The 25,953-nt window shown below is 41.1% G+C and overlaps 1 protein-coding gene across 1 annotated transcript in view; it reads right to left on the bottom strand.

Moving 5' to 3' along the window:
* Nucleotides 1–24,190, bottom strand: part of Susd5 (sushi domain containing 5) — a 55,147-nt gene extending 30,957 nt beyond the window's left edge. The window contains exons 1-3 of the mRNA XM_047530181.1: nt 23,909–24,190; nt 17,062–17,239; nt 11,049–11,167 (exon numbers count right to left, since the gene is read on the bottom strand). Of these exons, the coding sequence (XP_047386137.1) occupies nt 11,049–11,167; nt 17,062–17,239; nt 23,909–24,020 (409 nt within the window). The 5' untranslated portion in view covers nt 24,021–24,190. The remainder of the gene's footprint in view (nt 1–11,048; nt 11,168–17,061; nt 17,240–23,908) is intronic.
* Between the last annotated feature and the right edge of the window lie 1,763 nt (nt 24,191–25,953).

The following is a 25,953-nucleotide window of genomic DNA, read 5'->3' as shown; positions in this document are numbered from 1 at the left end:
AGGGTGTACAATTCTAGGTTTGGCATTCCTGCTTGTTTCTTCTCAACACCTGAAACATTTCACTCTACTCTCCTTGCTTCTTTGCTTTTGGAGGAGAAATCAGATGTCATTCTTACTTGCTCCTCTCTAGGTGAGGTGGTTTCCCCCCCTCTAGATTATTGCAAGATATTTTTCTTTATCTTCAATTTTTGTGTAGTTTGCAAAGGATATATCTGTGTGTAGGGTTTTCTTTTCCTTTCTCTCTTCTATTTGCTTTGTGCATTTATCTTGCTTGGTGTTCCCCAAGCTTCCTGGATTTGTGGTTTGTTGTCTGACATTAATTTAGGGGAAATTCTAGGTCTACCACTGTTTCAAAGATTGCTTCATCCTTTTCCTCCTTCTTTCTCTTCTGGAGTTCCTATTATGCATGGTTATACTTTTTGTAGTGCCCCACCGTTCTTGGATACTCTGTTTGGCTTATTTTTCAGTCTTTTTTTCTGTTTGCTTTTTAGTTTTGGAAGTTAATACTGGCATATCCTCAAGCTCAAAGATTCTTTCCTCAGCCTTATCCAGTCTACTAATTACCCCAGTCTTCATTTCTGTTATAGTTTTCTTTTCCTTCTCCTTAGTAGTTTTCTTTTGTTCCTTCCTAGCATCTCCACCTATCTGCTTACGGCATGCATCTATTCTTGTGTCTACCATCTTGTATTAAAGCTCTTAGCATATTCATGAGGATATTTTGAAAACTTTCCTGATCGGATGATTCCAACATCCCTGCCACATCTGAGTCTGGTTCTGATGCCTGGTTCCGATGCCTCTTCAAACTGCTTTTTTGACTTTCAGCATGCCTTGTAACTTTTGTTGGAAAGTGGACATGATGTACCGGGTAAAAGAAACTGCAGTAAATAGACATTAGTAACATAGTGGTAAGCTATGGGGCGAGAGGAAGCTTTTTAACTAGAGCCCTATGAATTAATCTCAGTCTTTTGGTGAGCCTGTGCCCCTGGACCATGAATTTTTACCATTGTTAATCAGGGTTTTTTTTTTTTCTTCCTCCCATACAGGTGGGACAGGATGGCCAGAATGGCCTGGAATTGGGTATTTCCCTTTTCCCAGGTTGGTTAGGCTCTGAAGAAACACTAGCAGATTAGGTTCTGGTAAAGCCATTTCTCCTGAGGTAGGTCATGTTAAAAACAGAATGCTCTGTTCTCTTTCCAAACAGTTCCTTTTCTCCTCTTCCTGCCAGGACAAGGGAACTTTTCTCTGGTATTCCCTGTGAGGACTTGGTAGACTTCCTGGAGGTAAAACTTCTCAAAGTCTGGGGGCCCCCTCTATAAATGGGTCCCGTGGCATTAACCCACAAACGGGTTCACACTCAGCCTCCAGCAACCTATGGCTTTCCTACCCCCGTGCAGGTTCCCTGGAGGTTTCTGCTGGAGGATTCCTGCTCAGGTATCTTGTTATTCTCTGTATCTGCCTCTCTCCAGATTTGGGGGTAATGTTATGCCCTGTGACCTTGCTTCTCTAATGGATCTAAAAAAGAGTTGCTGAACTGTCAGTTTGTTCCACTTGCTGGGACAGTGTGGTGCTTCTAAAATACTTAAGTGCTGGGCCAGAAGTCAGAAGTGGTTTTTGGTTTGGTTTTTGTTTTTTGAACATTTTAGAGCTCTTTCCATGTCACTACTACAGTTTACCTCCATCTTTTGAAAAGCTACCCTGTGGTATACATTATTTAACCAACAGACAGACATTTATGATGATTCTGATTTTTCACCATAGTAAAAAATGCTGGGGTGAATAGTCTCATGGGTACACTTTTTTTACATTATCTTATTTCTTCAGGATAAACTTGTAGATGTGGAAGTGTTGCATCAAATTATTACAGTAATTTTTTGTTTTTTCAAAAAATAAGACTTTTTAAAAAAATTTTTGAGACAGGATCTTTCTATGTTGAACAGGCTGATCTCAAACTTGAAATCCTCCTGCCTCAGCCTCTTGAGTGGCTGAAATGACAGGTTTGTGTTGCTATGCCTGGATGAGGAAATAATTTTTCATTCAGATTTCCTCTTCTGATTTTACAAATTTAGTCCTTATGCAGACAAATTACCTCACAAGGACCCTGCTTAAAAAAAGATACGCTAAGAAAATAGAAAATACAACTTGTGCTGTAAGCTACCCTGATTGCCCTAACAGCTTATAGATTGAGTAGCACTTTGTCAAAGAGACTAAACACCATGCACATTCTTTAATAGGAGAGAGATTTTGCATGTAAACAGATGTGGGATATAAAATACATATCCCATAGCACAGAGTGACTGTCTTCATTTTGTACAAAACCACCTTGTTTGTATTTCATCATTATGGTAAAAAGGGATAAAGAGACATTCAAAAGTTGTCACAAATCTACAGACACCCTCAATAGTGGGGTAAAGTGGGGTTATCACCCCAGGGTACCTCCCAAAGGACAAACCAATCCTATTAGCCTCAATCAAGTCAGACCAATGGAATTCTAGCTGGTACCTCAGGGCAAAAGGCTCCTCCTTTCTCTTCTCTGTCCTCAGTTGCCTATGGCTCCCCAGAGTGCCCTACTCTTTTCTCCTCCTTCAGGGTCTAATTCCAGGAGAATGGAGGCTCTTCATCAAACTCTATCAAAGAACTGACAAATGTGTGCAGTCTCACACAGCTGTACATATAGGATGCAACACCGGTTCCTTGGAAGGAAGATCCAGGAACAGGGCAATTGTTCTGAAAATAAAGGGGAACCTCAGGTCAAATCCACAGCCCAACAGACTCTGGAGATCTCCTTCCTCAGAGGTAATTTCCAGATTGACAAGGGCTAGAATCTGGTTCAGGAAAACCACAATCAGGCTCCTGAGAGTCTGGGTACACAAGCCATATGTTTCTGGATTGCCCACAAATGTTCAAATCAGGAAACACACTGCTTCTTAGCTGGTGTGATTCAGGAGCTCCAGGACAACAGTTTCATGCATTAACACAACCAAGTGTATGCCAAAAACACCACTCACATCCAGGTGTAACTTGAATTAGTTTCTTTCATTAAACTTCCCATCCTGAACCTCACAAGAGAGCTACCGAAAACAGCTGGCTATGCACTTGAACCCACTTCTCCTCTCTAGGGAAATGGACACTTGATAGATTTACTATTCTTACTCTATTTCTCAATTATTCTGTAGGTAGAGATCATGGTCTATAGATCCCTCAGGTCTTACAGCTGAAATTTAATAATGTCAACATCAATTTCTATTCTTTTCTATTCTAAGGAAAGATTTTATAGAAGATCTTTGTCAAACAAATGTGTACTAGTAATAGCAAACAAGTGTGTAAATAATAGTAAACACATTGTTTGGCTCATTTTTCAATTTAAAAGGGTATCCGCTGCCAGTAGAGCTTCTGATGACCAGTGTTTCCACTGAATTTAGAATTCAAACGAGGACAGGAGTATTTATCTTGAGAAACTGTAAGACTCCAACCTGCAAGCCCCATTACTATTTTTTAAAATATTTTTTTAGTTGTAGATGGACACAATACCTTTATTTATTTTTATGTGGTGCTGAGACTCGAACCCAGTGCCTCACACATGCTAGGCAAGTACTCTACTACTGACCCACAACCCCAGCCCCACATTACTATTTCACAAACCAAAGATGTGGAAAATGACACAAAGGTTCGATCTTTCCTTCATTCTTTCAGTGTTCCCTAAACTGTGTGACAAAGTTGTCTTTAAGCCAGTTGTGGTGCACACCTGTAATCCCAGCTACTCAGGAGACTGAGGCAGGAGGATCGCAAGTTTAAGGCCAGCCTGAGCAGCTCAGCAAAACTCTGTCTTTAAAAACAAAATAAAACAAAAACCACAAAACAAAACAAAACAAAACAAAAAACCTGTGACTGCCAAACTCCAGTTACCAAATGAACCATGAGTATTCAGTGACATAATGCCAGGAAAAGTGACATGATTCGTGAATTTGTTTAGGTGTGATGAATTTGCTTACTGTTATTCAGTAAATTCTGATAGTATGGAAATACACAAATGTTTCGGTCTATGTTAATAGTATAACTCACAACAGTTATACTATGATGTAGTTGTTTGGACTTATATCTTGTTTGTTAATTTAACATTCTATTGTGCAATTTCCCCCTATTGACAAATAATTGTATTGTTTGAATTTATTTGTAAATGACTACAAAATTTTTGTGTAAATGTACCATAATGGGCCCCTTATGGTCAGACACTAACTTTGTTTTCCTTTATCCCCTATGAAGTACTGAACACGTTTGCAGCACAACTTTGAACTAAAGGAGTTCAGGAAATGCCCCCACCCCCTCCCTACCCCCTCCCTACCCCATGAAGGAATGATAGGAGGTAAGGTAATGAACATCATGAGTGTGGAGGATTTTACGATCATGAAGGGGAGGAGAGAGATGGGATGCTAGCTAAAGAGACAAAGACTAACTGCTTGATGAGAATATGCATTACATATTTTCTTTTTTTTTTTTTTTTTTTTTTTTTTTTTTTTTTTTGCGGTGCTAGGGATTTAACCCAGGGCCTTGTGCTTGCAAGGCAAGCACTCTACCAACTGAGCTATCTTCCCAGCCCGCATTACATATTTTCTAGACAGTTTCAAGTGGTTTTATTTGTTCTAACTCCTTATAATAATCCCCTTTTTTGAAATGCTGACACGCATTTTGCTTGTCTTGCAATTCTCCACTTGCTGAGTTCCCCAAATGGAGGGTGGGGTGCTGGTCAGTATTAGCAACCAGCTCTGCAGGGAGGGTGGAACCTGCTGGGGATGGCTGAAGGAATGGTGGGGTAGTGCAGGTGATGGGCCATGTCTGAGGCCGCCCACAATAGACAAGGCCTTAATGCAATGTCTGGCACACAGTTCTCAATTAAGTTAGGAAACTGGGTTTCACAGTCAGTGAGATTGTGGCCACCACTGTGGAGCCACCCTGCCCACCTCTCCTGACCCTACATGTAGCCCTCGGAGCTGTCCCCTTCAGCACTCAGGTTCCCCGCTCCCCCATGCTTCTCTCAGCTCATTTTCACCAAGGAGAGATGAGAAACAAAGGACTGGGGAATCTACATTATTATAAAGCATAAACAAAAGAACAGCCGGATCTTGGAGGCCCTTAGTAAACACTAGGGAGGGACCCAACTCCATGCGAACAGAGCCGCTTTCCTACTGGGGTTTTGCAACGCCACGTGGGCTGCTTGGTAGCGCAGGCTCCATGGAAGGCCAAGAAAGCAGCTGGCTCCCATGGGATGCCAGGTGAGGAAGAGAAAATCTGGGCTTTGGAGTTAGAAGTCTGCACATCCTAATCTCTTACTAGCTATGGCTTTGGGCAACTGATAACTACCTGAGCCTGTGCAAGTCACTGCCAGGATTCAGACTAGTAATACAAGCACTTCTGATAAATATTCTGTAAGAGAGTGTGTGGTCTTTGCTCTAACTGGAGCACACCTTGCCCTGTGTTTTCTGTCTTCCTCCAGAATTCTGAGTCGCATAAAGGCCCTTTCTAGGAAAGTGAATGACAGACTGTTTCTAAGCAAGTGACCCTTGTAGGTCCAGAGGCTGCTGTGGAACAGCACACAGGAAAGTTATCTCCAAATCTGTGCTCAGAGGCCACAAAGACAGCAGAGCTTGAGAACAAAGTCACTGTTGGTGCATTCATTTCTGGGGACTATGCATGTGTTTATAAGGTGGGGCTTTGGACACTTCTCACATTTACCATGTGAAAAACACCATGACTCCCCAAACACACCGACCAGTCCAAAGTGCAGCTTCAGCTCTTCTGAGCAACACAGAAGTGGAGAAGTCTGGTTGTTGGTGCCCACAGCCCCAGATCTCAAAGACTTCACAGAGATGTCTGCCCCACGAGCCAAAGGACCCCTTGGCAACATTACTCTGGCTGCCCTTGGCGTTTCTGGGAACTGGTTGTTTGTGTGTCAGGACTGGTCTAGCCCACATTTTTGTAGTGGAAAGCCTCAGTCCTGATACCCATCCAAGCCTGGTATGTGGGTGGCAAGGGAGGGGACATCACTGGTTCCTGCCATGGAGATTATTTAGGCTGCCTTCTGCAGCCACATCAGTCCTGTCTAGCAGCTACCGGAGTCCCGAGGGAGGTTCTGAACCTGGTACCTCTCCAGAAGTGTGAGTACAAGGGCTCATGTACAGTTAGTCTCTCTGGAGCCAGTGGGCTCTTTAGACTCCTAGCCTTGGCTTCTCCTGTTCTTTCTATAATGTCCTGTACTCTCTTTCTATCCATTAACCCCATGAAACAAAATCTTACAAGATCCATCTCAAATGCCACTGCCTTTGAAATCTCCACAATGATCCTTCTTTTTGTGTGTGTGTAATAGAAACACATTCATTTCTCGCCTATCCAGATACACTGCCAACTCAAGGGTGGGAACGAGTCCTCTGTCTACCATTAGTCTGAAGCACCTACAAGAGTGAGCACTGGACTTTGCACAAACCTAGACAACTAAATAAACAAATGATTGACATCAGGTCAGTGATACTGAGCTCAGTCGAACCCACTTCCTCGAAAGACCCTGAACTAAATGTTTCATCCGCTATTCTAAACCGTGTGATAATTGGTTCCAGTCCCATGATCACAGCTGGAGAATTCCCTTAAAGTCAACTCAGAGACACAGGGTCACCTCCAGTTAGACCTGGGAATTGGCTACTCTCAAAAATTCCTGATCACTGTCAAAGACAGGAAAGCACCCGGCTCTCTTATTTGATGATGGAAAGGAATGGAAGCTGGGGTGGAAGAGCACACCTGAAATCCCAGTGACTCGGACAGGAGGACCCCAAAGTCGAGGTCAGCCTCAGCAACTTAGTGAGACCCTATCTCAAAATAAAAAGTAAAAAGGACTGGGGATGTAGCTCAGTGGTAAAAACAACCCCAGATACAATCCCCAGTGTTAGAAAAATAAAGGAAGGCAATGATCCATTCTCATTTTTAAGGGAAGTACAGGCACCTCTGAAGGACAACGGGGAAGTGGAATACAGATCTGAGGTCAGGAAGGCGGTGGGGAAGCGGGGTGCAGCCAGCCCTGGCTTAGTGTGGCGTCACAGACGCACACAGAATGGAGCCTGGTGGTGCCACAGAGAAGGTGAGAGGAAACTGGAAGCCTCCAGACCCCAAGCCACGGACCCCACAGACAAGCTGCCAAGAGAAGCAAAGCAAGAAAACCCAAGTGGAGGTGACTTATTTCATCAGCATCCAGTTGGTTAAAAATAACTTCACTTATTAGTTTAAGTGAGATCACCACAGGCCTGGAAATTCACTGTCAGTGAAACAAAAATACTGGAAGGAAAATGAGAGAAGGCTCCACTGGTGATGAACTTTATTTCAATAAAGAAGCACAGGAGGAAGCTGCCCTAGCATTGCACCCACCCTGTGTTCCTTCTGGGCTCTTCGCAAGGCAGACATCTGCCGTTCTGGGAGTCAACTCTCCTCTTCCGTCTCGCCAAGGCAAGCAGCAGCACAGTGCTCAGCGCCATGAAGTGTCACCCGGAAAGCAGCAGCCTTTGAAGAAGGGTTGCCCTGGGCTCGTGCTCAGCTGGACCCCACCTACCCCAACGGCATCAAGACACTGTACCTTTTTGCAGCGACAGATCTCCCTTGTTGATTGCTTTGAACAATGACTATGAGGAAAGCCACAACTCCACTGAGAAGGCACGGGGAGCTGTTTTCCTCTTAAAGGAGGAAAGAGAGGGAGAGGGACAGAACTCTTTCTGAGTGACTGGAGAGTCCATCCTGCTCTTCTAGAAAGCTCCAGGAGAGAACAGGCCTGAGAGCCTAGTCCCACCTCAGGAAGCATGCCCAGTCTCCTCCATGGCTCACCTAAGGCCTCCTCACCAATCCGGTCCTTGAAGGACCAAGATGTCAGTCTTCCCCTTAGAAACCCTGCTTGGTACAGCCCTCCTGACCAGGTGGAGGCCCAGCTAGGCTCAGGTAAACCGCTGTGTGACACAGAACCCTAGAGGACCTTTACCACAAGGGACCCTCATGCTGTGCCTGCTCTGCTAAAATGGAGCTGGTCTTCAGGCCCGTGGACAGGCATCATGAGAGCCACTACACAGACATTATCTGAAGTGTCTTTTGCCTGGCTCACACGTGGGAGTGGATTTGGGGAGCCCCAAAGCCACTGCCAGCATGATATTCTGCCTCTCAGACACATGCAGACCATCTGCTGCTGGGCTTCTGTGACCTGCCTGTGCTGTGCCTGGGCCTCAGCACCCCTCCAATTTCACTTCACAAGCAGGCTCCCCATGCCTCAGAGCTTTTTCTTTTTTGAGAGTTTATGCTTATCTGTTGTAATTGTTACTGCTGTTATGGTTGCTGTTGAAGAATTGCATAGATCACTTGATTTATTTGAAAAATTTTTAATTTTAAAGTTATGGAAAAATGCTAAGAATGAAAAACTTCTATATACCCTTTATATCTACACATATACTCAAACTTGCATATAGTATATATATGTATGTGAATATGTACACATGTGCATCTGTATTTGTAATTCTGTTTTGTTTCGTTTGCAGTGCTGGGGATCAAACCCATGGCCTTGGGCAAACTAGGTAAGTGCTCTACCACTGAGCTACATCTCCAGTCCTCTATAATTATTTTCTAAACCATTTGAGAGTAAGTTGTAGATATGATGGCTCTTTGCCCCTAAAAACTTTGGTGTGCATTTCCTAAGAACAAGGACATTTTTTTTTTACATAACTTCAGTACAGTCACTCAAATTAGGAAATTTAAACAGTGATACCATGCTATTATTTAATTCATAATTCAGAGTCAAATTTCATCAACTGTAGCTATCTTTTTCTGGTCCAGGATATAACCCAGAATCACAGATTGCATTTTCTTGACAAGTTTTTTTTTTTCTTTTTAAATTCTATTTTAATCTAGAACAGTTGCTAGGTTTTCTTTTTCTTCTCAACATTTTTTAAAAGAGTAGGATGCTCCTCAGTTTGAGTCGGGTTTATGTTTCCCATGATTAGATTCAAGTTATACATTTTTGGCAGGAACACCACTGAATCCATGCACTCCTCTGAGTGCAACACGTCAGGAGGCACAAGACATAGTTTTGCCTATGACTCAGATTTGGAGTCACTATCATGGCTTTGATCTTCATGTCCTATAGACATGAATGGATGTTTCCTATCTTTGGTTTCATGCACTACAATTATGGGCAAAAGGGTCACACACTTATATTCACAGAAGCTGTGTGCTGGCCTGTGTGGTGGAAACCCCAGGCTAGCCTGTTGAATGCTGAGGAGCCCAGGCTCAGCGGCCCTCCTCACCCTAACAAACAGCCAGCCAACTCCTAGAAGCAAGGCTACCTGTCAAACAGCAGCTGACCACAGACTCATAAGTGAGCTCGGCTGAGGCTAACATAAGAGCAATGTAAATTGGTGGTCCATAAAATTGTGAGCTAAATATGTCATTTTAAGTCACTGCACTTTATGGTATGTTACCTGACAAAAGCTAAGTGATAGCTCTTATTCATTAGAGGAAAGAGACAGGACTCATATTCACTTGAGATCACAGAAGAAACTAGACTATCCTGTTTTTCTTCTGACTCTCTCCTGTCTCCCTCAGGGATCTGATGCGCTACCTATCTTTGGGATTCAAAGAAGCATTTTAATTTACTTTTGTGGTTTAAAAAAAAAATCACAGAACTTGTTCTTCCTGGGTCTTTCCAAAACAAAGATACATCTCTTGATTGTTTGATTAGACAGATCAAGAGTCTCTCACAACACTCTTCAATGAAAATCAGCACATGAAGAACATTCCTGGACAGAGACCAGACCAAAGGAGAAGCCTATCATTAATAAACCTGTGGCAAGAGTCTTCCGGGGCCTTAGTGTTCACTGTGGCTCTTACGTTTACCAACTCCTCTGACCTTTTCCCTGGAGATGAGGATTTGGTGCATCTGGATGCAGCCTACAGATTTGTGTTTTTAACAAGTTTATCTGGTATTTCTAATGATCAGAGAAGTGTAAGAAATCCTGCATTATTTAAGTAGTTCTCAACCTAGGATGCATACTAAAATCACAAGGGTGGTTTTAAAAAGTCCTTAACGCCCAGAACATTTACATCAGAATTTCTAGGGCTGGCACCCAGGCATCAGAATTTTTTAAAATTACTTCTCACATGAGTGCAGTGTGCAGCCAAGCAGAACCAGTGCTGATTTCCATGACTGATGACTAAGAAGTTGGCTTTTTCTCCATTCACATGAATAGTCTCCTTGAATGGCACGTGTTTCTGATAATGAAGGTCTACTTATTTTGGTGCACATGAAATACTGCCCTGGAGACCTCTTTATGGTTTTCTCTCCACCGCTCAGCTGACTTTCCAAAAGGAAGTTGGATTTTCCTTCCTAAGAGCAGTTTCCTAAGCTCTATAAATTTCCTTTTTTGGGAATGATATATATATTTTTTTCTTTTCAGTATGCTGTTCACTATGAAGACAGACTGAAGAGTAAACTGTGAGCATTAACAACTGTAGCAGATGCTGCTAAGGCTCTGCTGCTATTCCATAGAGACATGAATCATTCCTATGCACGGGGCCTCCTGATGGGCAACTGTGCCCCTCTTGAAGGGTGGCATTCAAGTTACAAGAACCTCTCGGCTATGCAAATCATTAAAGCAGAAGAGCCTGGGAATTTACATTTCCTGAAGCAGTCCTTCACCAATGGCTGACAGGTGGGGTATAAATACCCCAGTTCCCGCACCCAAACAGGAAAACCATGGATATGTATGCCATCTCCAGAGATTCCCTGAGACACTGGGCCAAAGCTACCGCCACTCACCACTACTGTGAACTTTGCTTAATATTGCACCATCTTACCATCTTCCCTTCCCTGTCCAATTTTTCACTACCCCATTGGCTTTTCGTTGGAAGATTTCAAGTTTTCTTTGGAAGACTTTAGAAAATCCATACCTCAAGGTCTTCTTCTCCAGAACCCAACCTGAGACAGCAACTGCCAAGATCACATACTCCAAGACCTTTACAAAGACGGTGGTACTGACCTGCATCCTTAATACAAAGGGCATTGTACATGCCACCAGGAACTGGGTTGCTCTCAGTTTTCACATCGACAGCTCTCATGATTTGCTGTTCACCACTCCCTTTGCTACACACAGTTGTCCTAAAACAGACAAAGAAGACACAGCATTAGGAGAACTGCTCTGGGTTGGGAAATAAAATGGGAAAGAACAATTCTTTTCTGCTATCAGCTCTGAATCCGCAGAGATTTTTGTGATTCATGAGCTTTGGCTGAAAGCATCAATATAGAAACATTCTCTCCAAAGGTCTACTACATTCAGGTAGACAGGTGATACTTGTGTTGAAGTCATAGGTCTTGATTCAAGTTTCAGAGGCAAAACATTGTTGATCTTTTTCAATTTTTTTTTTTTTTTACTTCTCTAGACTTGTATTGAAAAATCAACTACCAATCTTTTTGAAACTTGTATTATTTTTTCTTTCCAAGTAAAGGTACATCATGTTTACCATAAGATACAACAAATGTGGCCCTTTACACCTATTTTTTGTACTTTTTTATTGTTCCTTTTATTTAGTTATACATGACAGCAGAATGCATTTTGATTAACTGTACACAAATGGGGTACAACTCTTCATTTCTCTGGTTGTACACAATGTACAATCACACCATTCTTGTAATCATACATGTACATAGAGTAATGATGTCTGTCTCATTCCACCATCTTTCATACCCCTGCCCACTCCCCTCCCCTCATTTCCCTCTACACAATCCAACTTTCCTCCAATCTTCCCTTAGCCCCCACCCCTCCAATGTTTGGTTTTGACTTCATGAAATTCTGTTCTTTTTCTCTTGTTTTATTGCTCTTTTTTCAAATTTAGTAAGATAAATTATTAGCTCATAAACCTTCAGCTTTTCTTATTTTCTTACAGAAGCATTTAATGCATTATATTTCCCTCTAGGTTTAGCTTTAGCAACACTCTACAAGTCTGGATATATTTTTGATAATATTCAATTCTAAATATGTGCCACTTGCCATTATAATCTATATTTTGTCCCATGTTTCCTTGACTTATTAAAATTTAATACTGGGGGCTGGGAGTATGGTTCAGTTGGTAGAGTGCTTGCCTCACAAGCACAAGGTCCTGGGTTCAATCCCCAGCACTGCAAAACAAGAAAAAGAAAAAAAAACTCCTTATCAGCAGGGTTTTTTTTTTTTTTTTTTTTGTGGTACTGGGGATTTGAACCCAGGGCCTTGTGCTTGCAAGGCAAGCACTCAACCAACTGAGCTATATCCCCAGACCAAAAAAAAACTCCTTAAAATTTAATACTACTTTTACTCCCTTCCCCAATAATATGTATTATTCACTGCATAATGTATAATGCAATACTATGTACTATTAATACATATGTGTGAACTTCAAATCATTGCTACTTACATATAATTTTTTAGTGCATAGCATTATCACTGCTTTATATAACAATATAATTTCAATTATATAATATATAATTAATGTATAATTATATATTAATTGCCCATGTTAACTTCTTCCATTCATTCTTTTTCATATCTCCAAACTTCCACCTGCAATTATTTTCCTCCTGCCTGAAGAACACCCTTTAGTGGTTTTTTTGTTTGTTTGCTTGTTTATTGGTGTTTTGGTTTTGGTGCTGGAGACTGAAACCAGAGCTTTGGCACACAAGCTATTCCATCAACCCCCTTTAGTGTTTCTTTCAGTGAAGGTCGAGTGTAATGAATTATCTTGTCTTTTGGCTATCTGAAAATGTCTATTTCATCGTTATTATTGAAAGATATTTCATTGGATATAGAATTCTAGGTTGACAGTAATTTTCCTTCAGCACTTTGAAAATATCAATCAATCCATCATCTGTGGGCTTTGTCAGTTTGTTATTGCTCTTTTGAAGATGATCTTTCTTTTTCTTATTTATTTAAAATAATTTTTTTTTCATATTTGATTCTTACCAATCTTTCCAGGATATGCCTAGTTTTATGTCTCTTCCTCTTCCTCTCTCTCTCTTTTCTCTCTCTCTCTCTCTCTCTCTCTCTCTCTCTCTCTCTCTCTCAGCAGCACTGGGGATGGAACCCAGGGCATCAAGCATGCTAAGGCAAGAACTCTACCACTGAGCTACATATCCAGCCCATGGATTTCTTTTTATTTGTCCTATTCAGACTTCAGAGGTTTTCTTGAATCTGTGTCTTGAAGTTTTTCTTCAGTTGTGGATCATTCTTATATTATCTTTATTCCATATCTTTAATTTTTCCTTTTATAATTCAAATTATGCTCATCTTGTTTGCTTTTTACCTTTTCCTCTACACTTCTCATTCTTTTTTCCTCTGTTTTTTTACTCTAAATGTCTTACTGTGGAATACCTTTCGGTTCACTAATTCTATTTTTGGCTCTTTTTTTTAATTAAAATTTTTTATTTTTACAGACTGCATTTTGATTCATTGTACACAAATGGGGTACAACTTTTCATTTCTATGGTTGTACACAATGTAGATTCACACCATTCATGTAATCACACATTTTCATAGGGAAATACTGTTTCATTCTATTGTCTTTCCCCCACCCCCTCCCACACCATTTTCCTCTACACCACTCAAAGTTCCTTCATTCTTCTCTTCCCCCACGACACCCCCACCTCGTTATGTATCATCATCCACTTATCAGAGAAGACATTTGGCCTTTGGTTTTTTGAGCTTGGCCTATTTCACTTACCATGATATTTTCCAACTTCATCCATTTACCAGCAAATGCCATAATTTTATTCTTCTTTATGGCTGAGTAATATTCCATTATGTATATATACCACAGTTCTATTTTTGGCTCTTTTTAATCAGCTATTAGAGATTCATTTATTAGATGATGTCTATTAGATTTATCCTCTTATTAATTTTAGTTGTATTTTTCTAGAGCTTCTATTTGGTTATTTTTATAGTTTCCCATCTTTTGCCAAAATGGCCTTCTTGCCTTCTATATCTTAGAACGTTTTAAAAATAGTTTAAAAAAATTTTTGGTTGTATATGGACACAATGTCTTTATTTATTTTTATGTGGTCCTAAGGATCAAACCCAGTGTCTCACATATGCTAGACAAGCTCTCTACCACTGAGCTACAACCCCAGCCCCAAGGATAGTTATTTTAAAGTCTATATCTACCAATGCTAATATGTGGAGTTTCTATTACCAATTATTTCTTCTGAATTTTATTCTTGTTGCCTTGTTTCCTCATGTGACTAGTTATTTCATATTGGCAAAATTTATTTATTTAATTAAATTGAGACCTAGGATAATATTATCTTCCTCAAAAGAGAATTTTTATTGATTCTTCTAAATAGCTGGAGCCCTTGAACTCAAGTATTATCTCAATCCAAATTTGTGGCTTTCAAGTATTTGATGGTATGCTGCTGGTCCTAGGAGGGCCTGTGTCCAATTTACTGTCTAGTGTACTGTGTCCTGTTTATGCTTACTCCTGGGGTACAGCCCTGCAAGGTACCAACTCAAAGCAAAAGGATTCCCTGGAGGGGGCTGGGGTTGTAGCTCAGTGGTAAAGCACTTGCCTAGCATGTGTGAGACACTGGGTTTGATCCTCAGCACCACATAAAAGTAAATAAAATAAAGGTATAGTGTAAAAAAAAAAAAAAAAAACTTCTAATAAGAAGGACTCTCTGGACCACCTACACAGAATTTGAATTCAAATCTCAATCCTCCTATTTCCAGGAGGCTATCAAGAATTCTACTCAAGTCAGGCACCGTGGCACATGCCTGTAATCCCAGTGACTTGGGAGGCTATGGCAGAAGGATTGCCAGTCCCAGGCCAGCCTCAGCATTTCAGTGGGACCCAGTCTCAAAATAAAAAATAAAAAGGAGTGAGGATGTAGCTCTGTGGTAAAGCACCTCCCAGCACCATCCCCTTTCAAAGAAAAGACTGCTGCTTTTCAGTCACTCTTATGGAATTTGAAAAAGTTCTCTGGAAAGAGATGACCCAAAATTCTGAATATACTACTCTGTTTTCATCCTTCTCTAGATTTATGTGTATACTTAACATAAGTTCATGGAGATATGGGTCAGATCCAATGTATACCTACTATGTCATAATTACAATATGTCTCACACATTTAATAATTGCATTTTTGTGTGTATGTGGAGGGTAGAGCCATGCAGGAAAGATTGCAACAAAAAAGTACCTACTAAAGATCAGATACTTCCTAATTCCAGAAATATTAAAATGGAATATTAAAATGAAATGTTTCAATATGTTGTGTAGTAAATATGAGTATGCTTTCTTTATAAAGAATTGCCATTTCGGTAGGTAGAAACCTAATATGGCTTAACACCTTACAGCAAACCCAGAGATGGTGGATCTTTTCAGTGACCCAGTCCTGACTTATGATGCCCGAAAGACCTAAGCTTAGTCCCAGGCTGGCTCTTCACGATCTCTGAATACCTTAAATATCTGAGAAAAGTACAGTAATGGAGTTATGAAAAAATTTCTACTCAACTTCATTATGCATGCATGGGGCATATTTCCTCTATTTGGCACTATAGATATAAATATGAGGCAGAAAGGACCACAGTTCCAGATCCACTGAAAAGCTTTGGATGTAGCCTCTGCTGTCCTCTCAGGCAAATGTTGCTTCACGCTTGCACATTTGAAGATGTGAATCACATGCCTCTCTGTGTCTTCCATGCCACCTGCCAGTCAGACATCCTTAGGGTCTTCACCTGCCAAAGCAGTTCCTGGTGCCTGTTTTGCTCTGTCACATCCCTCTAGCATGAAGGAGAAGGAGGAATGGCTCCTCCCTTCTTGGAGTATGACTGAAGAACAGAATCAGCACCTCTGGGAAGTTTTCTCCTCTCTGGCCACAAGAATAACTTCTCTAAAGGATTCCATGGGTCAGCAACTCAGGGCACAGTGGGAATGGCTTATCTCTGTAGTGTCATGTCTAGGGTCTGAGCTGTTGGTGATGACTCAACTTCCGGTGGTTAGAATCAGCTGGGGCAGCTTTGTTCACATCTCTGGCAGTTCATGCTGCCTGTGGGCTAGGACATCAGTTGGAGCTGTCGGTGGGACCCTGCATGAGATGCCTCCATTTGACCCAGCATTCCTCACAGACATCTCAACACAGACATTAAACGGTATCTTAAGGCTACAAAGATAAGTGTCTCCGGACATCAGGTGGCAGCTGCTTGGACTTTTCCCACCAAACCTTAGAAGTCAAATAGTGTTACTCTTGCTGTGTTCTAACAGTAAGGGTAAAGGTCATACTCTGTTGTTCCTGATTCACAGGGAGAAGATACAGCACACCTCTTAATGGACGTGGCAGGAAAGAATTGGTGGCCAGCTTGCCTAGCATGCATAAGGCCCTGGATTTGATTCTCAACACCAAAAAAATTTTAGAACCTCCATCCATCCATCCATCCCAAGTTCCTACACATATGTAAAAGGTATCTACAACCAAAAAGAGATTAAGACTATATACCAAACAATTAACAATCATTACGTCTAGGGTGGGGAAGAAGAAAGAAATTCACTTTATGCCTTCTCTATCTACATGTATCATTTGAAAATTTTATAACAAACATGTACTAGTTTTGTGACTTAAAGAGAAGATTCAAAATAACAAAAATAAGTCAGGGAGGAAAAAAACTGTGACTTCACTCCAGAATTTATATGAGAATTCAAAACAAGAACATCCTGGAAGCCACTTCCCATAGGGTACTAGGAATCAAACCCAGGGGTACTTTACCATTGAACTACCTCCCCATTACTTTTTCTGATTTATTTATTATCTAAGGTATTAAATTTATCTAATTTATTGTTCTAATTTATTTTCATTATGCTGCCCATGTTGGCCTCGAATTTATAATCCTCCTGCCTCAGCCTCCTACATCTCTGAGATTAAAGGAATGTACCACCACACCTGGCTAGAGAACAATTATTGAGCTCCCATGTAAGCCTTGATCGAACACTTAGGGTGAGTTGCAAAGGAGAGTTTCCCCCAGCTGTCCAACTTACCCAAGGGTGCCGTCGGCCAGCCAGCCTGTGGTGCACACCGAGAAGGTGCAATCCTGGACCACTCTCCGCAGCTCCTCCGCAGACACCAGGTGAGCACCTCTGCTCTTACAGGAGAGCCGGGCCGTCTCCAGGTCCAGGCCCTGAGAACCATTCTGAGACTCTAGAACAAGGAGCTTCCCTGTGTGGGTATAAGCACAAACATGGGCAGTCTAAGATCCGTGGGGATTTAGTCTCAGCAAACTCATTAACAGACACTGGTCACAACTGTAGCTTCCCAGTTGACTGAGACTCCAATGTAGTTATTCCCATTGCACACTATCTCTGGGACCAGGTGATAACAATTACTTTTTTTTTTTTAGTACTTACTGATGCTATTTATTTATTCTTCAGCTGGTTCATATTATTTGCCTCATTTTATTTTTATTGGTACATATTTCTTTTTTTTTTTTTTTTTTTTTTCAGTGCTGAGGATTGAACCCAGGGCCTTGTGCTTGCCAGGCAAGCACTCTACCAACTGAGCTATATCCCCAGCCCTATTGGTACATATTAATTATACAGCATAGTGGGTTTAATTATGGCATAGCCATACATGCATATAATGTAATTTGATAAGATTCATTCCCCAATATGTCACCTTGCTTTCCCCTCACCCCTCTCTCTGATTCCCTTTCTCTACAATAATCATCTCCCTTCTGTATTTATGATGTTGTTTCCCACCTCTAGCTTCAACATACAAGAGAAAGCATGCAATACTTGTCTTCCGAGTCTGGCTGACTTATTGTAACATGACGTTCTCCAGTTCTATCCATTTTCCCTCAAATGACATAACTTCATTCTACCTTACGACTGAATAATACTCTATTGTATTGTGTATTATATATATACATGTATGCATATATATGCATGTATATATATATATATATGTATATATATATATATATGATTTTCTTTACCCATTCATCTGTTGATGGACACCTAGACTGATTCTGTCACTCGGCTATTGTGAATTATGCCACCATAAACAGGTATGCATGTATCTCTAAAGTGGGCTAACTGATTTCTTTTGATAAGTACTGAGTAGTGATATATCAGGATCATATAGTAGTTCTATTTTTACTTTTTGTTTTGAGACATGGTCTCACTAAGTTGCCCAGGCTGGTCTTAAACTTGAATTCCCTCATGCTCCCAAGTAACTTGGATTACAGGTGTGATCATCATGCTGAGGTCTATTGTTTATTTATTTATTTTTGAGGAATCTTACACTGATGTTTTCAATCACTTTTGCTTTGTGTGTGTGTGTGTGTGTGTGTGTGTGTGTGTGTGTGATGGGGTCTGGCTGTATTGCCCAGGCAGGTCCCAAACACATGACCCTCAAATAAATCAATTTGCGTGGCTTGCTTTTGTCTTCTTAAAAAAATTAACCAATCACTCTGGCCTGTTATCTAGATAGGCCCTTCAAATCTTTCTTTTAAAAGATGTTTTATAAAAACCACGTGGCAAGGCTCAGTGACCTGGGTTTCCTTGAGGTAGGTCGCTCAGTGCCCAAGGCATGGATTCAGGACTCGGTTCTGTCTTCTTCTGCCTCCACGGCCCTGGTGATGCGCTACACAGCCGGTTACTTCACTTCCCTTGGTCCCTTGCCTGAGGATATTACCAGGCCCTTGCCACAACAAATTCGCTTGCACACACTAGGCTTCTTTGTTACTGGACAAGACAGCAGGGACCGTGTCCGGCGTATGATGGCTTCCTGCAGCCCATCAACATGTGGGAATGCAACAGGCCTCTAAGTGTGTGACTGACATGGGAATGAGAACATGAATTCAGGCCAAGGTGGAAGCCCAGGTTGAAGCTAAAGAGAGCTTCAGGCGGGAAAACCATGGCATGGAAGGGAATACTGTGGTCCCCAGGAGCCTCCTGGAGGGATAAAGCAATGCCTTGGGTGGCCTGATCAGGTTTAAAGTAAAGGCAGGGAAGAACAAAACAGAGTGAAACACTTTACTCCCATCTGTCAACAGAATTTTCATAATATATTGATCTTATTAGAATAAGACACTTAACTGCACACCAAACTACAGAATATACATCTGTTTTAGGCACATGCAGAACATCTGTAAAATTGATCAAATTATTTAAAATCTAAAAGAAATCTTGAGGTATGGCTTGGCAGCTCATGCCTGTAAGAATTCCAGCTACTTGGGAGGTTGAGGCAGGAGGATCCCAAGTTTAAGACTAGCTTCTGCAACTTAGCAAGACCCTGTATGAAAAGCAGAAAGGACTGGGAATATAGCTTAGTGGTAGAGCACCCCTGGGTTCAGTCCCCAGGACTGCCAAAAAATACCCCAAACCAAACTAAACAAACAAACAAAACTTAAAAGACTAAAATCATACAAAGCATGCTTTTTAATCACACACACAAAAAACCTAGCTAAAATCATTTCTTTTATTTTTCAAATATCTATATAAAGTTTACTATGGGCCTAATGTTGAATAGATGCTTTATGAATATTCATTATATTAATCCTTACAACAATTCTATGATGTAGGTGTTATTATTAGCCCATATTACAGTTAAGGCTTAGTCTTAATTCTTGCCCTAGATCACACAGCTGAGATACAAAACCAGGCAGTTTGACTCCCTGTCAGTGATTTTTTAAAAAACTTTTTTTAGTTGTAGATGGACCTTTATTTTATTTATTTATTATTTATTTATTTATTTATATGTGGTACTGAGGACCAAACCCAGGGCCTCACACATACCAGGCAAGCGCTCTACCACTGAGCCACAACCCCAGGCCCCGTCAGTGATCTTAAATTGCTGTGTTATATTACCTCTCAATGACAAAATAATAACTAGGGAAAATCCTTTGTGCATGGAAATTTCAAAATATATTTCCAAATGAGCCATGTGCTCAAAGAATCAACCACAATTGAAATAAAACATTTTAACTCACAGGACAAAACCTCATGGAGAAACTAGATTTAAGGGAAATGTATAGCCTCAAGGCTCTTATTACAAAAAAAAGTATAGTTGAAATATTAATGATCTAAGATTCAATCTGTAAAATTCTGAAAAAGAACACAAAAATCAAAGCTTCTAAAGAAGTGAAAAGAAGGAAATAATAAGTAGTCAAATCAATAAAAAAAAAAGAATAGAGAAAATTAACAAAGTCAAAAGGTGGAGTTGTTTTTTTTTAAAAAAGAATAAAACTGATAAATCCCTTATAAAAGGTTATGAGGTAAAAAGAGAAAATACAAATTACCAATACAAAGAATGAAAGGGAACATCACTACAAATCCCAAGGACACTGAAATGCTAATTACAGACTGTTGTGTTATATATGCTAGCACATTTGACAATTTAGATGAAATGGGAATTTTTATTAAAAAAAAAAAAGAAAAATGGACACAAGTGAATTTTAAAATCTTAATATTCCTTTATCTACTAAAGAAATTAAATTCATAATGAAATTATGAATTCACTATGAAATTAATTTCATTCAATTTTAATTGTCCAAACACAAATGACTTCATTACCAAAGCAGGCAAACAAATAAGACAAAACAAAAAAAGTTTCACTTTATAGAAACGCTTTCAGGAAACAGAAGAGAAAACAACTTTCCAATTTATTTAGGAACCATCATAACCCTAATACCAACACCTGACAAAAAATGAAAATTATTGAACTATGTTTGGTGACAGATTTAATAATCCTAAACCTATTGCCCTTGCTCCAGGCTCACTTTTAAGTCTTCTCTTCTCACTGTAAAAATTTCGCTTAGGGTTCCCATCCACAAGTGGTTTCAAAGACCATCCTTACAGAGATGGCTCATTTTTCTCTTGAGTCCAGGTCTATTCCATTTGCTTCTTCCATCTTTCCTCTGGACAACTGAAATATCTGATATTGCCCGTCTACATCCAAGAATGCCCCACATCCACCCTCCCTACATCATGGTTCCTGGAATCTTGCCAAAATGCAAATCGGATCAGTCACTCTACTTTCTGAAACCATTCCAAAACTTCTTCTCCTATGAGGCTCCAAATTACCTTGACCCTACCAATTTCTCTAGCACCATCTTAAACCACTTTTCCGTGGACTCTCGGCTCTAGCCCCTGTGTACCTTGCCCCATTTTCCCTACCACTCACGGGTTCTTTCAACACCATTCTCTTCAGCAAACTCTTTCTTTGCCTTCTCTTGCTTAGTTAATTCTTACTCATCTTTCAGGTTCTCCTGCATCAAGTCAAAATCTCCCAGATTATGCTCTCAGAGCACCTTCTGTCCTTTAATATTATCAATTTCTAAAACTGCAACTTCATGTTTCATTCATAGAATTACTTAATGATTCTCTCTCCCACTGGATTTTTAAAATAAAATTTTTGTAGGTGCATGATAGTTATACATAAGAATGGGATTTGTTGTTATAGATTCCTACATGCAAACAATATGATTTGGTTAATTTCATTCCCCAGTACCTCCTTTATCCTTTCTCTCCTTCCACCCCCTTGCTCCCCTCCTGTATTGGTCTACCTTCTATTTTTATGAAATCCTCCACTTTTTTTATTTCCTTTTCCCAACTGAATTTTTAAACTCCCTTCTAGAAAGCACCTATTTCTCTTCATCATTCTATCTTCATCAGCAAGGACAGTGCCTCATATATAGTAGATACTCAATAAGTACCTTTTAAGTCAATCTTTCCCTATAATCGTTACCCAAACATTTCATTTGCCTTTAACTAACATGAAGATTTTTTCCATTTTGAAAGCATTCAAAAGTCCAGTAGTAGGTCTCCTTTATGTATGAGATGCTTATCGAATTAGTCAAGTATAAAATAAATATTTTCATTTGACGTTTTCTTATTGATCTCTTTTTTAGAAATAATTTCTGTCCACATTGATCTTGTTATATATCTGTAATGCATCACAGATTAGCTGAGCATTTTTCCTTCCTCCTGCCAAAATGTAGCACATAAATAACTAAATGTGGGAAGTGGTGGTAGCTAAACATACATTGAGTAAAGAATCCTTTCATAATGTAGCTTATAATTCTTCAATGACTCTATTATAAAAGGTGGAGCTCAGCAAATGGAATTTCTTGAAAGGAAGTGGATTTATAATTCTTCATTGAAGAAATGGAGAGAAGAAAAGGGTGAAAGGGGTAAAGGAAGCATTTTTGGCAAGTAACAAGAAGATGTGTGCTGGAGTGTTGTCCTCTCCCTTTCTTCAATGACATTTTTGCCTTCAATTTTCTATGACCCACATCAAGGCAGATAGGCACAAAATATTGATCAGTATCCATATGGTATTCTACTTAAGAAGTCATGATGGGGCAAAACGACTAAAAACCTCATGGACATTTCTTTAAAAGGAATTTAAATTGGCACAAAAGTATACATTGTTCAAAAGTAAATACTAGCTCCAATTCATTCAACTTGCATTCCTTAAAATCAACTTATTTTTTATAACTCTATGTTAGGCCAAAAATTCTAAAGAATTACTCATGGACTGGCTGTTAGTAACTATGGAATTTCATTTGGAAGTGATGGAAATATTCCAGAGTTAGATGTACAAGCATGGTTTGCACAATATGACGATTATACTTACAAACCATTGAGTTGTACATTTTAAAATGGTAAATTTCATGTGACTTGCCTCTCAATTTAAAAAATTAACAGTGATCATTGACAGTTGTAAAAGTTAAAAATCATTCATCTCTAACTCTGAAGACAGGGAGAAATAAGACATTCATCTTTAATTAGAAAGAGCACTTTCACTCAGCACTTAACAACAAAGAGCAGTAAAAATCTAAGATAATAACTGCAGTATTTATTATTTTTCCTTGGCTTTCCCTTTTCCTTACACATTTTTTTTTTTGCCAGTGTTGTCTAGTTTTGTCCATTATGGTGCTAGTTAAGAATATTATTTTAAAATACACAAAGCATCCTGCAACCGCTGAGGGGTTTCCTATCCATCTGAGTCGTCCTATGCCTGACTTATTAGAAATCCTCATGGATGTGAGGACTGCTGGTTTTTAAGCTTGCTTCCTTTAGATCCTCCTGCGTTAAGTTCAGGGGGTCTTGTGCCAACATCAAAACACAGCTGAATTAGCTTTTGGAATTGATACAGGCCCCCGAACCTGCTGATTTAAGGAATATATTAAAAGCTGAATTCAGGTTCAAAAATCGAAGTGGGTCAATTCTCAAAAGAATCTTCCACAATCTGGCGCTGCCTATCTCTCTATTTCATGTCTCATGCCCCCCTTGCATTTTTGGCTCCAGTCCCATTGTTTTTATCATCTGTCCCACTTTTCCTGCCACTCGGAGCCTTTGCAGGAGCTGCAGCTATTCCCTCTACCCGTCCTCTTCTCTTCGCCTCGTGAATTCCACACTTCTTTTTAGATCGTCCTGGTCCAAGCCAGAGTAATCCGAGGCTGTTATCTAACCAACCGTCCTGTCGTCGAATACATTTAACAGCCATTGAGAAATTGAGAGATGGTGGAAAAGTTATCCCAGCAGAGGGGTTCTAGGGCACCCTAGACGTGATTTCATTCTAAAGAGTCTTGACTTAGACCTTGGGAAAGCTAGCGGCGGGACCGCGGGACCAAAGCAGGGGCTCTTCCCGGTGCGCGCCCTCAGCGAAAGGAGGGCGTCCAAGAATCCAGGCTGATGCTGGGCGCTCAGGCGCGCGGAGACTCGGTGGGCCGAGAGAGGGATGCTAGGTCGCAGGACTGCCACTCGCCTCCTGGGCTTGTTGCTTGCCCTGCCATTCCAAAGGAGCAGCTCCCGTGCGCTCTGCCTTCCCCTCCTGGATCCCACGCTCCACCCCGGGCCCTGACGCCTCCAGAACACTCACCATCTGCCCGCACAGAGAGGCGCGGCACACCCAGCAGGAGCAGCGATGCCGCCCAGAGCGCAGGCAGGCGGCGGTGCGGGGACACACGCGAGCCGGGTCCCTCGGCAGTCATGGTCCTGTTGCCCGTTGGCTGACGGGCTTGGCTGAGGGCTCCAGCTGCGATCGGGGTTGCCCGGGCCACTGCCCAGCGCGCGCCACTTGGCGCTGCGCGCTTTGCTTTGCTAGCAAGTCGCCTGCTTCGCGCCCGGAGCGCCGAGAGGAGGAGTGCGGTGAACCGGTGGAGGTTTGGGACGTTGGAGCCTGAGCGGCAGCGCTGGGGCTGTGAAACTCCCGGTGGTCTTCTTCGTGGCGCCGCGGAGGCGGCTGTAACCCGGCTCCGCCTTCGCGCTGGGCACCTGGAAGCCTCAGTGCCAAAAGGGGCTGCGCCCGACCGCGCGCACTGAGGGCGACGGCGGGCGGAGGGTGAGGGCGCGGGGAGGCGGGGAGAACAGAGACCGCAGCAAGACTTCTCTACCCGCGCCTGTCTGGGGTACCCAGACCAGAGGGCGACGCAAGGTGACAGACCGAGTTCCTCTGTGAGGACCGTGAAAAAAATGGGTGGTTAAATCTGCTCTCCACTTATTGACTCTCCAAGAGGAAAGGCTTGACTTGGTGTCCTCTTATAGAACAGGAACTTATTTTCTTTTTCTTTTTTCTTTTTTTTGAAAAAAAAAAAAAATCCAACATGCTAACCTTGATCTAAGCAGTGAAACGCACGAAATGGCAAAATTCCTTTTTCACACGCAGAAAAGGGCATCTGCAGGGATACCTCCTTTTTAACTTTCCTGGTATATCCTAGTATATCTCAAAGAACCTCAAAAGCACTGGTGGGGTTGCCACCACTATCACCCGCCTCCCAAATCAGGGCTCCTTGACCTCGTCGAGAAGACCTGAGATTCGAATGCCTTCCAGCTGGTCTGGGAACTTTCTAAGTAAGTGTCTCAATGAATTCTGCTGCTGTGGTAGGTCCTTACCCTGAATTGACTCCTTCTTGCAGTTCACACCGTCCTTGTCTCCCGAGCAGCAGTTCTATTTAGTGGAGGAAGGAGGACTTGCTTTTCTCATAGAGCAATAAAGATCAGGATCTTAGAATTGAGGCCCCGGTGGCACTCTACGGTTTACAAATCCCTTACATATTCATGTATGCGTCAAGGATCAGTTGAGTGCCCACAACATGTTTGCCCAGTATACTAGACCCAAATGAGGCCAAAATTTGTCCTTAAAAATACCCCCACATGCACACTTAAATAAGACAGATACTAAAGGGAGAAGGAGTGTTTGGTGATAAAATGAACAAATAACTGTCCCCAGTTAGTGAACCGGGTCGTAGAAATTGAAAGAATTTACTTTTCATAATAAGAACTGGGATTTGAACTCACATCTTGTTTACGACAAACGTCAAACGTCATTTTTCAGGTCACATAATTTTGGAAGTGCACTGAGAAAGGTATCTTTTTCCTCATTCCTTCCTATCAACTTCAAGACTCCTATTAGTGATTGATTCCTTTATGTAATTAAGTTTTGTTTTTGAAACACATACTTTAGGGTGTCAAATGCCTGGCAATCATTCACATGTAAGTGAAAATGAATTTACTTAGCTACTTTCCTTCTAACAGTTAGCTGGTAACATAGGAGTGAGACTTCACATGTCTGGACCAGAGGAGACGTTTTAAACCTTCAGTTAATGCTGAGAATGGAGGAGAGCGACCAGGAGGCACCTGCAGGACGCCCACCTGACCCACTCTGGAGCTGTGTCTAGTGGTGTTTTTGGAGCAATCATTTTGATACTACTGCCAAATCCAAATGGCATTTTAAACATTATCTTTATTCATATCTGTCTTGGTAAGTCCTAACTTGGGAAGATGGCATGCTCTAAAGGTGTATTTGGTACAACTGCTTGAGACCAGTATTTGTTTCCTGTAAAGTTACATATGCACTTATTTTATATCCCAGAAATTCCTCTCCCAGGTGTACCTGCAAAAGAAATGAAAACTTATGTCCCAAAA

Source organism: Sciurus carolinensis, chromosome 17, assembly GCF_902686445.1.
Source record: "Sciurus carolinensis chromosome 17, mSciCar1.2, whole genome shotgun sequence".
In the NCBI taxonomy this organism is placed as follows: Eukaryota; Metazoa; Chordata; class Mammalia; order Rodentia; family Sciuridae; genus Sciurus; species Sciurus carolinensis.
The sequence above is the reverse complement of the archived record's forward strand: the minus strand, read 5'-3'. Positions and strand labels throughout refer to the sequence as shown.